Raw genomic sequence first — 12,861 nt, forward strand, 5'->3', positions numbered from 1 at the left:
TTTTCTAGATGAGGTGTCAGGAGCCCAGTGGGAAAGGCATATTTACTCCAGGGCAGTGATTAGGATTTGTCCAAACTTGCTAAATTGGTGCCTGGCTGAACACAAGCTGACGACAAACAAGAGACTCCATGGAGACACTGTCACAGGATGAGCCCAAGACTGTCACCCAGGGCAGGGGCCAGAGCTTGGACTGTCCTAGCTTGGGGACAAAAAGAGCTGGCATCACGGGATCCCTGTGGTCAGACACAGTCTGTCCCCTTCTCACCCACTCTGGGTGACCTCACCCAGACACGTGGCTTGGTGACTCCCTGTCCTGTCTTTGAACCGCGAGACATAAGGACCCAAGCGTCAGCCCAAAGTGGCACCTCCACTTTGACGGTAAATGGGCACCTCACACTTCATGTGTCCAGGCCAGAGCTCTTGATTTGTGCCTGGATCTGCTTTTCTGTGGGTGTTTCTCATCTCAGTAAGTGACACTGCCATCATCTAGCCGTTCAGGCCAAAACTTGCAGGTGGCTTTCTCTCACTCTGTCCTCCTGTTCCATGCACCTGATCCATCAGCAAATGCTCTTGACTTTCTGCACAAAATATGTCCAGAATTCCACCACTGCTCCCTCCGCTCTGGTCTAGCTGGGTGCGATAGCCCCTTCACCTTCAGAGCCTCCGAACATACTGCTTTTAAACCCAAAGCCCTTACTTCCGCCTTCACAGGACTTAGCCCCTGGCTACTTCTTTGCTTTTATTTCTTCTCCCCTTGCTCACTTTTTTTTAACCACAGGCACCTCTTCTGCAGTCCTAACTTCCCAAGCATGTGCTTACAAATCACGGGGACTTTGACTGGAGGTCAGGTGTCCCCAGCCATCCCGAACCTAACATTCTTTGTCAGTATCTTCTCTCTCGGCTTTTATTAAAAAAAATTTTTTTTTAAATGTTTGTTTATTTTTGAGAGCGAGAGAGACAGAGGCCAATTAGGGGTGGACAGAGAGAGAAGGAGACACAGAATCTGAAGCAGTCTCCAGGCTCTGAGCTGTCAGCACAGAGCCTGACGCGGGGCCTGAACTCATAAAACCGTGAGATCATGATCTGAGCCGATGTCAGATACTCGACCAACTGAGTCACCCAGGTGCCCCTAAAAAAAGTTTTAAGAAAAAATTTTTAAAGTTTATTATTTTTTTTACTAATCTCTACACCCAACGTGGAGCTCGAACTCACAACCCTGAAATCAAGAGTCACATGCTCTTTGTGCTAAGCCAGCCAGGCACCCCCCTGTCCTGGCCTTTAATCCTCATGGCAGGGATTCACCCGACATTAGAATTAATCCTTTATTTCCAATTTCCTGGGGCCGCCAGTAGCAAATTACCACAAACTCGGTGGCTTAAAACAACAGAAATTAATGTTCTCACAGTGCTGGAGACCAGAAGTCCGAAATCAGTTTCACTGAGCCCAAAGCAAAGGCTGCGCTCCCTCTGGAGGCTCTAGAGGAGAATCAGTTCCCTTCCTCTTCCAGCTTCTTCTGTTCTAAATTGCAGCAAGAACCCCCACATAATATAAATTTACCGTCCTCGCCATTTTTAAGTGTGCCTTTCAGTAGTGCTAAGTTAGTCAAGCTGTTGCGAAACAGATCTCCAAAACTTTTATAAATCTGAAACTCTGTAACCGTTAAACAGCAGCATGGTGGGGGCGGGGTCCTCCCCCTCTCGCCGAGTCCCCGGGGACCACCATTCTACCTCCTGTTTCTAGGAATTAGACCGCTTTAGATACCTCGTGTGAGTGGAATCATACAGTATTTGTCTTGTGACAGGCTTATTTCATGTAGCATCATGCTCTCCAGTCTCATCCATGTTGCAGACTGAATAATATTCCGTTGTATAGATATACACGTGTTTTTATCCACTCATCCGTCGATGGATTTCAGGGTTGCTTCCGCCTCTTGGCTGTTGTGAATAATGCGGCCATGACCATGGGTGTGCAATATCTGAGTCCCTGATTTCAGTTCTTTTGGATCTATATCCAGAGGTGGGAATGCTGGATCCTATGGTAGTTCTAATTAAAAAAAAAAAAATTTTATGTTTATTTATTTTTGAGAGAGAGAGAGAGAGAGATGGAGCATGAGCAGGTGAGGGGCAGAGACAGAGGGAGACTCAGAATCTGAAGCAGGCTCCAGGCTCCGAGCTGTCAGCACAGAGCCTGACATGGGGCTTGAACTCACGAACCGCGAGATCATGACCTGAGCTGAAGTCAGACGCTTAACCGACTGAGCCACCCAGGTGCCCCACTTCTTGTAGTGTTTTTGTCTGGTTTTGGTGCCAGGGCAATGCTGGCCTCTTAGAATAAACTTGGAAATGCTCCCTCCTCTTCAGCTTTTTTTTTGGGAGGGAGAGTTTCGGAGGATAGGTGTTAATTCTTTAAATGTTTGGTAGAATTTACCAGTGAAGCCATCTGGTCTTGGGCTTTTCTTTGTTGGGAGAATTTTGACGACTGATTCAATCTCCTTACTTGTTATTAGTCTTTTCACATTTTCTATTTATTCGTGATTCAGTCTTGCTTTTGTTGTGTGTTTTTAGAAATTTATATATTTCCTCTGGGTTGTCCAATTTATTGGCATACAGTTTGTCTAAATTCTTATAAGGATACTTAAAATAATTTTTTTTAATGTTTATTTATTTTTGAGAGAGGGAGAGACAGAGAGCAAGCAGGGGAGGGGCAGAGCGAGAGGGAGACACAGAATCAGAAGTGGACTCCAGGGACGCCTGGGTGGCTCAGTCAGTTGAGCATCTGACTTCGGCTCAGTTCATGGTCTCATGGTTTGTGAGTTCGAGCCCTGCGTCGGGCTCTGGGCTGACAGCTCAGAGCCTGGAGCCTGCTTCGGATTCTGTGTCTCCCTCTCTCTCTGCCCCTCCCCCACTCATTCTCTGTCTCTCTCTGTCTCAGAAATAAATAAACATAAAAAAAAAAAAAAAAAAAAGAGGCGGGCTTCAGGCTCCAAGCTGTCTGCTCAGAGCCCAACCTGGGGCTTGAACCCACAAACTGTGAGATCATGACCTGAGCCGAAGTCGGATGCTTAACTGACTGAGCCACCCAGGCGCCCCTAGGATACTAGTGATGGCATTTAGGGCCAACCAGGGTAATCTGTCCACTTCATGACCCTTAACTGAATCACATCTGCAAAGACTCTTTTTTGCATATAAGGTAAATGTCATGGGCTGAATTATATCTCTGCAAAATTCTTATGTTGAAGTCCTACCCCCAGTACCTCAGAATGTGACTGCATTTGGAGATAGAGCCTTTCAAGAGGCAATTAGGTTGAAATGAGGTTATTAGAATGGGCTCTGATCCAATCTGACTGGTGTCCTTATGAGAAGAGGCGATCACGAACACATAGGCCCAGAGTGAACACCATGTGAAGACACAGGGAGGAGAACAAACAAAGAGAGAGGTCTCAGAAGAAGCCAGCCCTGCCGGCACCTTGATCTTGGACTTCTGGTCTCCAGAACCGTGAGAAAAACCTGCTGTTTAGGCCACTTAGTCTGTAGTACTTGGCCATGGCAGCCTGAGCAGAGGAAGGCGGTGATATTCACAAGGGTCCAGGGATTAGGACCTGGATGTCTTTGGGGCTATGATCAGCCCGACACCTTCACTTGCCATCTCTCTACCTGGGTGTATAACTAATGAAAGCAAGGAGTTTATGTATTTTGTTCTTTTTTAAGTTTATGGATTTATTTTTTGATGAAGAGCGCAAGCGGGGGAGGGACAGAGAGAGGGGGAGAGACAGAATCCCAAGCAGGCTCCATGGTGTCAGTGCAGAGCCCCACGCAGGGGCTCGACCTCATGAACCACGAGATCATGACCTGAGCTGAAATCAAGAGTCGGTCGCTTAACTGAGTCACCCAGGTGCTCCTGTATTTTGTTCTGAAAACAGTGCTTAAGGGGCACCTGGGTGCCTCGGTCTGTTGAGCGTCCGACTTCGGCTCAGGTCATGATCTCACAGTTCTAGGATTCAAGCCCCGCGTCCGGGGCTGTGCTGACAGCTCAGAGCCTGGAGCCTGCTTCGGATTCTGTGTCTCCCTCTCTCTCTGCCCCTCCCCTGCTCGCGCTCTGGCTTTCTCTGTCTCTCAAACATAAATAAATAAACGTTAAAAGAAAAACCAGTGTGTATCCTCAGGGAGTTAACACGCTGGTGTGTGGAGTCAGGTAGTGAACAAAAGAAGTCAAATACATGGTCTGTCACATGGCGACGGGTGCTCTGGAGAAAAGGCAGGGACAGGTGAGGGAGGAGGATACCGTTTGTAATGTTAGAAACAGAGACTGAGGAGGACCTTCTGAGAAGGTGACACTGGAGTCACTGAGGGAGGCGAGGGAGCCAAGCACGTTGACAGCAGAGGGAAGAACGCTCTGGGCAGGAGAGACAGCAGATGTAGAGGCCTGCGGGGTGGGGGTGGGGGGACGGGGGGCTGCTCCCTACAAGGGAGAGAGAGAGCCAGGGTAAGTGCATGGCCTGGCAGAGGGTCAGGTAGCAGGGCGCGTGGTCAGAACAGCCGGGACACTCCTGTGGGGACTCCTCGGCCATCAAAAGGTCTCTGGCTTCGGCCCTGAGTAAGCCGGGAGCCATGGCAGGATTTTGAGCAGGTGCTTGACTTGTCTTGACGTATGTTTTAAAAGGATTGTTTTGGCTGCTGCGTGGAGAGAAGGCTGGGGGGCGTCAGGGAGCTCAGTTAGGAAGCTGTGTCAGTAACTGGGGCAAGAGCTCCTGGGGGACCAGGACGCCACCCCTGGAGGCCACCCAAAGGATGCTGTGAGGGGTGTGAGGAGAGAGGGGTCCCAGATGGCTGCGAAGCTGCTGGCCTGACTACCAGAGAGCCACCCGAGCTGCCATCTAGGTGGGCAAGGCGGGAGGGGGCAGGCTTTGGAAGGTGGGGGGACTGGGCTCCAGCGGGGTGTCCATGGGACTCCCAGGTGGACGTGTTAAGAGTTGGGTGTGTTAGTCCGGAGCCCAGGGGAGAGATCTGTGCTGAAGGTGTCACTCTGGGAGTCGCCAGTGCAGGGGTGGTGTTTAAAGCCATCAACTATGAGAAACCAAAGCAGGGAGACTGATGGGCTGAATGCTGGGACTGGCAGACTTTCAGAGGCCAGAGAGTGGAGAGGGGACCGGCAAGGGATATTGAGATTTTTTTGTTTTAAAGTTATTTATTTGTGTGTTTATTGGGATGGGGGGAGAGGGAAATCCCAAGTAGGCTCCACACCCAGCGCAGAGTCTGATATGGGGCTTGAACCCACAAATCACGAGACCATGACCTGAGGCCAGTGGGACGACTAGTCAACTGAGCTACCCAGGCACCCCAGCAAGGGATATTTTTGTTGAACGAGTAAGTGAGTGAGTGAGTGAGTGAGTGAGTCTCCTTTGTCGCCACTCTTGGGTGAGCTGTGTCATCCCTCACGGACTGTCACAGCGGTCCCCTTGTGGGTCTCCATGAACCCACCCCTCCCCCCTTTCCTCCCCCTCCCCGCTCCCTCCAGGCACTCCAGCTGTCCTGACCCTCCTCCCTGCTCTTCCTGCTGAATTGCTTTTTGCGCTCCTCTGTCCTCTGGGACATCCTCCCAGAGCATCACCCCACCGCCTTCTCTTTCCATCCGACCTCCTCCTGGCACTGCTCGCACAGACAACCACACTCCCAACAGACAGCTCCCTCGCCACCCTTCTGACCTAGGGGTATGCCCACTGGCCAGGCGGTTGGCTCTAGGACGGACGGAGGGAGGCCTGAAGCCATGTGGGCCCTGGGACGTGGAATTGGTGGTTTGGGGAGGAGATTCTGGAATCTGACACGCAGGGCGTGCTCCAAAGGGGAGTTGTGGGCTCCACGTGGGCGTGTTCCCGTGGGCCGTGTGGGTGAATGGCTCTTCCTTTGAGGGGATGTTTCAGAGGGAAACGCTTCTGGTTTTTCTTAGGTGGGGCCGTATCTCCCTTGTCTGCATGGCTGTTCACCAAGGCCGAGGGTTTGGTCTGGACACCGGGTCATTTTTGTTTTCTCCACCCCTTCGGCTGCACCCTCAGCATCTGGAGGCCACCCACTAGGCCCTGTGCTCCAGCTCTTGGGCCTAAAGGGGAGGCCTGGGGAAGGTGTGGCTGGGTGGGTGAGCCACCTCCTCAGGGGAGACCTCCGGGAGTGGGCATGTGTGGGGCCGGCTGGCCATGCTTCCCCTATAAAGGGGCTTTATTATTAAAAGGCAGATTGAAGATGGAGAAGGATGGATCTGCCAGGAGCCAAGGGCAGGTGATTTTGGTAAATAGCACTCCCAAATACACTTCGAAGAGTGGAAGTTCCTTCCGTCCCTGGGGCAGATGAGACCGTACAGAGGAGGCCATGATACCGTTTCCTTCAAAAGGTTTTCACTTATTAGGCTTTTCTGAAGCAGTTAATTCTCTTTTCTTATTTAAAGGAAAAAAAATATGTTTCATCCGGGGTTATACCCAAGTGATTAAAATGAATTTTCTGCTGGGGATATAGCTCCCCAGATCAGGAAAAAAAAAAAAAAAATTGTTTTTTAATTAACCACGCAAATAAAACCAAGAGAGCATCAACAATCAAAAACAGTCCCCAAATATCCAGGACAAAAAATAAAATATTTATTGATCTATCACAGCGAGACACAAAGAGATGGGCGGGGCAGGGGCGGGAAATGCTCTGAAATACAGTGGCTCCAGGGAGGGCTGGGGGTTACAGTACTGCATGGGGGGGACCCAGGTTGGGGAGGAGATTCCTGCTGCCCCAGCTGGCACAGCTCCTCACACCCTGGGTGCTCAGGCCCCATCGTAGGGGGGTGGGGTGGGGTGTGGAGGGGTGGAGGCAGGGCACAGGCCGCCGGGACAGGTTAACCAGGTTGACGGTGGGGGCGCCCAGCCAGCTAGTGGTGCGGGGCGCTCAACTGGGGACAAGGATGGATGGACGGATGGACAGACGGGTGGATGGTTTCCACAAGAGCAAGAGGGCTATTCCCGATGGCGGGGGGCGGGGGCGGGGTGTTCCCATCCGAAGGGGTCCCAGTCACAGGGAATAGGTGGGAGACGAGGGGGCCAAGAGGTGGTATGACCGAATCCAGCTTGAGGCTTTTGGTGCTTGGGTACCAACTGGACCGCAGCCGAGGTGGGGGGAGAGGTTCTGGTGGGCAGGGGGAGATGGGGCTGCCCAGGAAGTGTCTGCACCATCTTCAGAGGAGCCCCGGGGAGGGGGTCCCCGAGGGGCTGCCCTTCCCTCCTCCCTCCCCCCCCAGGAAGATGAGAGCACCAGCACGTAGCACCAAGTTCCCCTGGAGATGGAGAGCATATGGAGGGGGGAGCTCCTGGGTGGGAAGGGGGTGGGGGCAGGGGGCCAAGCCCACCCGCCCCTGGCCTCTGAAGTAAGGGGCTTCCTGGGGCCCACCTGGCCACCACTCTTGTGTCCTTGCTTTGTGGATTCCCGAGGCCACCCAGCCTGGCCTGTCCCCTCCCGGGGTGGGGACTGGGGAAGGGGAGTGGGGGAGGGATCACGAGGGGTTTACATTCTCCACCAAGCAGTAGCACCAACGTTGATGAGGTCGCGAGTCAGCGGTCCTGGGAAGCTCACTTTCTCTTCCGGCCACAGGATTTCCCCAGGCAGGCCCCACCTGGGTGGGAGGAGGCACGCGTGACCGTCCGGCCCCCTCTGGGTCCCGCTCAAGCCCCTGCCCACTCGGACCAGCTCCGAGCTGTTCTTACACCCACATCACCGAAATGGGGAACAGAGGCTCCAAAGCCATGAGCAGTCTGGCCGCCACCTCCCGCCAGACTCTGAGCCATCACATTGCACAAACTCCTTGTGGGCAGCTGGGTGGGAGCAGGGATAGTGATGCAATCAAGACTCAGAGAGGGGAAGGGACCTGGCCCGGACCAGGTCTCTATCTTCTGAGTCTACTGTATTTGAGAAGCCTTTAGCCAGCAGCTCTGAGCAGTCCCCATAAGGGAAAGGAGGGGAAGGGACAGCTGACAGAGTCTGGAGGAGACGGTCCTCCTAAACATGAGGGTGCATCAGATGAACAGGCTCAGAGAAAGGGAGAACTCGTAGCGGCTGAGCTGGGACACACACTCAGGACTCCTGCCCCCTCCAGGGGACCGACTGATGGGCAAGCCTTGTTTTAAGCCACTGAGGCACCCACGGTCTGCCAGTAGGGCCTGGAGCTCGACGTGGCTCCTACCGCCACCTGGTGGCAGCGGGCAGCCGAGCGGGACCAGGACAGGCTTCCCTCTGTGAAGCTCACACTGGGGGCTTAGAAAACAGTGTGACAGGGCCACAGGCATCAAATAGTGCCTGACGGAGAGCTGGGTACCCTGGACAGGGTCAGGCTGGTCTCGCCTCTGCCTCTTCCTGCCCTGGCCTCAGCTGCCTCCTCTGTGTAGTGGGGATGCAGGGGAATGTGCAGCCTGAACGCACACGGGAGTGGAGCTGGGCTTCTCTGGGTCTCCTTTGGGCACTGCTGGGAGGTGCCTTTGGGGGTGCTGATCATGACCGCCCCCCGCACTCCCAGAGGCACGACTGCATCTTTGAGCGAGGGTGTGGCTCTGGGCCGGGTGATGGCCTCTGTACATCCTGCCCAGCTAGGGGCACCTTGGGTCCCCCACCCACCCCTCAAATTCCCTGACTCTAGGGTCTATTGTCCCGCTTTCTCTCTTTCCTTCCCTGTTCCTCCGAGTTCTTCCCTTCCCCACATCCCTTCTCTTTTCCTTGGCTCCTCCGGGTGGGAGTGGGCAGCAGGGAGCGAAAAACTGCCAGGGCTGGCTTGGGGTGAGCCCGGGGGATCCGGGCCCACTCTTAGCTCTGAGTGTGCATGTCGGAGGTAGACGCAGGGATGGGGGGTGGGCGTCCAGCTCCCCCCAGCCTCTCCATACCCTGCTAGGTCTAGTCCAAATGTGCTCCCCTCTCCTAGGCTGATGGACCCCAGCCCCCTGCCTCTGTCTTCCCCTCCCTACTCTGCCCTGTCCCCAGGGGCTGAGTCTCTACTCACCTTGGTATCCTAGGGCTCCCAGGGCCCCTCCAAAGGGCTTGGGAGGTTTGCCTGTGGAGGGGAGGGTGGGGGTTGGGGAGGGGGCCAGGCTTTCCTGCTTCTCCTAGAACCTTACGTTGTACCAGGCCTCCACCCTGTCTCAGGAGGTTCTGAAGGCCTTCCTGCCCCCAGCCTGCCCTTCAGTCCCACCAGCCTGACCTGTGCTGTCCAGTTATGCTCCTTGTGGATGGCATCCCACCTGTGGAGGTCTGAGCAGCTAGGAGGGCGCCCCCGCCCTGAGTCAGACCCTGGCCATGCTGACTGCCCCATCTAACATGCCCTGGGCTTTGGCCTCCCTGACCACCTACTTGAACGGACCTTGTTTCTCCCCTTACACACTTCCTTTCCTTTTCTCTGGGACCTTGTCCGTCTCTCCAGTCACACCAGAGACGGGGTGGGGTGGGAGTGGGGGGTTGGCCAGGTCTCTGTCTCCCTCCTGGTGTCCCATCAAATGCCAGGCTGGGAGCCCCAGGAATGGGATCACTGCCCCCATTCTTACATCCCAGGGCTGAATTTTCTTGGCATCAGAGGGCCAGCCCGAGGCCGTGGCCACTATAGTATTGTACCCCGACTCCATGAAAGTAACTAGGGCCCCGCCTGAAGCGGGGCTCCTCCTTATTGCAGACTCACTGCCAATTCCCAGGCCCCCAGCTCCACCACCTGTGGGGCAGGGAGAGGGGCTGTGAGTATGTCTGCTTCGGGGGAGCCCGCCAAGCCTTTCCGGACAGTGTGGGCCCCACCCGAGAGGGCCAAGTTCTGAGCCTGGGTGTCAGGAGCCCGGGGCTCTGCCTCCCTCGGTGTGTGACCTTGGACGAGTCCCTCCCACTGTCTGAACCTCAGTTTGCCTCATCTGGGACACGGGGCTTTGGAAAAGCTGATGCTCCCTGGCCCTCGCAAGGGAGGTGGAGAGGACTGAGGGGAGGCCCTGTTTCGTGTGATGGAGGTCATGGGTCTGCCCCCCGGGCCTGGCCCTTCTGAGCAGATGGCGTGGGGGAGTTGACAGGAAGGGGCCCGGGGACAGGGAGGCTGGGTGTACCTGGGTAAATGGGAGACAGTCCAAAGCCCGGTCTTGCCGCAACTCCTGTGGGAGGGGTTTGAGGTTGGTGTAGGGCAGGCCCTGCTCCAGCCGCTTGGCCTACTGCCTCTCTGCCCAGGACCACCCCCTCCCCCTGCGTGCCCCTCACTGGCTGAGCAGCTTTCTTTACAAACCTTGTCTCCAGCCCCGTAGCCCCAGCTCATCAGCCTGGTGTCTGTCACCCACAGTGTACCCCCTGACCCTGAGGCCTGCCCCTTTGCCCAGGATGTTCCCTTTCCTGGACTATCCTCCCTCTCTCTCTCTCTCTCTCTCCCCGCCCCCCCACCCCCCCCACCGTGTCTTTGTCCCCCGGCCGCTATCCAGACAGGCCTCCTCTAGGCCCTGGGCAGAGCTGAGGATTTCACAGAGAGATGGATGGCCCCTGCCTCCAACTGGGAATGGCCTGGTGGCCCCTAGGACACCTCCAAGGCCAGTGGCACCTGCAGGTGGACAGGGGTTAGGACCACACACGATTTAAGGGGTGCCGAGCACCCTCTCTGGGTTCTGGGGGCAAGAACAGGCCTTCAGGGCTATTGTGAGCAGGACTGAGGCCTGAGTTGGGGTGGGGACAGGGGACAGGGGTGGGGTGGGGTGCGAAGCAACCTCACACCTGGGCAGAGGAGAGGGCAGGAGAGAAACTCACCGTATTTGGCCGCTTTAGCAGCTGCAGCTGGGGACACACCTGGGGAGACACGGGGTATGTGGGCTCAGGAACAGCAGGGCCCTCCCCGAGTCATGTCCCCTCCTGACCTGCTCGCCCCACTTACCATCTGCCCGCCGACTCATCCGCCCTGCCGCCCTCCCTTATCCATCCCTCTTCCCAAAAGTCTTTAGTAAGCTCTTCCTGTGTGTCCAGGCTGGAGCACGCAGGACGAGATTCAGGCCGGCTCGGATAGGGGGACACAACGGATGACCCACGGAAGAGGGAAATGTCAACACGAGGCCCGCCACGGTGGCAGAGATTTTGGGGGAAAAAAAATTCCCTCCTGACTTTGCTTTCCTTCTCTGGAAAATGGGCACAACCATCATTGTCTTGATGTACTCCCACTTAAAGTGGTCTGGGAGGCTGATGGAAGAGAGGGAGGGGAGGGGGCGCCCAACTGCAAGAGGGTGTTTGCTGAAGGTCCCCCAAATGCTGCAGGCCAGCCTGAGGCAGGTGCGTGGGGTGGGAAAGAAGGTCAGTCTCTGCGTGTCTCTCTCTCATACACACACACGCACACACACACACACACACACGACCCATGAACGCTCTGATTCCAGAGTAGCCACTCACCTCCAAAGCCCCCAACCCCTGGGATGGCTCCGCCGGCTCCGAGCCCCCCAACTCCCAGGGCTCCGGCTCCCCCGAGGCCTGTGGAGAGAGCCGCATGTTCAAATCCCGATGGTGGGAATAGCTGGTCTGTCTGCAGACAGTGGGGTTCTCATCCTTGGACCCACGTGGAGCCTGAGCTCCTGGGGCCTCGAAGGGCTGGGCCCTGGGGAGACGATGCCTCTGAGGGCCCCGGGGGCAGGTCAGGGACTCTGTGCTCCATGGTGCACGGTCAGAGGCCTCCCCGCCCCAAACCCCAGGGCCTGGGGGCCACCCCCACCTCCAACCAGCACTCACCAAACTGGGCAGCTTTGGCAGCGGCTTTGGCAGCAGCAGCTGAGGCAGCAGGTCCGGCTCCTGGGGACACAGGAGGAGCTCAGAGTGAGGGACGCTCCACTGGTCAGCATTCCTCCCTGCCCAGCCTTTCCTGGGCTTTATTTATTTATTTATTTATTTATTTATTTTTTAATGTTTCTATTTAGTTTTGAAGGAGAGAGAGAGAGAGAGAGACAGAGCATGAGTGGGGGAAGAGCAGAGAGAGAGGGAGACACAGAATTCGAAGCAGGCTCCGGGCTCTAAGCTGTTGGCACAGAGCCCGACGCGGGGCTCGAACTCGCAAACGGTGAGATCATGACCTGAGCCGAAGTCGGACACTTAACCGACTGAGCCACCCAGGCGTCCCACCTGTCCTGGGCTTTTGACTCACCTACCACACCGCCTGGGACACCTACTCCGCCAAGAGCCCCCACCCCTGCAGCTCCTGTGGAGAGATGATGGAAAGTCAGCACCCCAGTTTCTGCAGGACGAGGTCTCCCTGCCCCGGGGATGCTAGGCAGAGCAGACGGGTGGCCAAAGTCACGTGACCCAGCGGAAGGAGCCTCGGTATGGGTCCTGGCTCTGTCCTGACCAATCGGGCAAGGGGGGGACCCCTTTGAGCCTTGGCCCACCCATTTTGTCTCCTTCCCAGACAGCTGGTGTTGGGAGCCACAGGTGGCCACAGCGGTGGCTACGAGCTGCGGAGGGCAGAAGACGCGCGTCTCGGGTCCTGCCGATCCTGTGTTCAAATTCTGCTTTCTCACTATAGCTGTCGCCTCTCTGACCCCCAGAGCCCCATCTCCCTAACAGGGATGATGATCCTTACCCCACTCACACTACAGGTGTTTGGGGAGCGGACGTACTCTGAGTTCTGAACCTCCGTCCAGTACGGAGCTGCTGCGTATGGCCAGGGAACGCCTACGCAACAGTCACGGTTCTCTGTGCTTTGCATGCGGTGGCCCGCTTATTATTCATTGCGACAGGGCAGGCAGGCACTATTATCGTCCCCATTGTGCAGATGAGAAAATTGAGGCCCGGCAGAGGCTACGCGGCGTCCTCAAGTTTCCGCGGGCAAGAAATGGGAGCCAGCGCCCTTAACTGCTTTGTTTCC

The 12,861-nt window shown here is 55.8% G+C and overlaps 1 protein-coding gene and 1 pseudogene across 10 annotated transcripts in view; both read right to left on the bottom strand.

Annotated features, from left to right (window-relative positions):
• Positions 1 to 6,600: 6,600 nt before the first annotated feature.
• LOC128774716 (WAS/WASL-interacting protein family member 3-like) lies at positions 6,601 to 7,201 on the bottom strand (annotated as a pseudogene).
• The window catches only part of ELN (elastin), a 31,502-nt gene continuing 25,241 nt past the window's right edge, over positions 6,601 to 12,861 (bottom strand). For 9 of the 10 annotated variants that reach the window (XM_053893938.1, XM_053893942.1, XM_053893941.1 and 6 more), the window contains 6 exons: positions 12,142 to 12,195; positions 11,733 to 11,792; positions 11,400 to 11,477; positions 10,770 to 10,808; positions 10,088 to 10,132; positions 6,601 to 7,638 (listed from right to left, as the gene is read on the bottom strand). In XM_053893938.1, the coding sequence (XP_053749913.1) occupies positions 7,595 to 7,638; positions 10,088 to 10,132; positions 10,770 to 10,808; positions 11,400 to 11,477; positions 11,733 to 11,792; positions 12,142 to 12,195 (320 nt within the window). In that variant the 3' untranslated portion in view covers positions 6,601 to 7,594. The remainder of the gene's footprint in view (positions 7,639 to 10,087; positions 10,133 to 10,769; positions 10,809 to 11,399; positions 11,478 to 11,732; positions 11,793 to 12,141; positions 12,196 to 12,861) is intronic. The other variant, XM_053893937.1, reaches the window with a different exon arrangement.

Source organism: Panthera pardus, unplaced genomic scaffold (assembly GCF_024362965.1).
Source record: "Panthera pardus isolate Hobbes unplaced genomic scaffold, ASM2436296v1 HiC_scaffold_4, whole genome shotgun sequence".
NCBI classification, from domain to species: domain Eukaryota; kingdom Metazoa; phylum Chordata; class Mammalia; order Carnivora; family Felidae; genus Panthera; species Panthera pardus.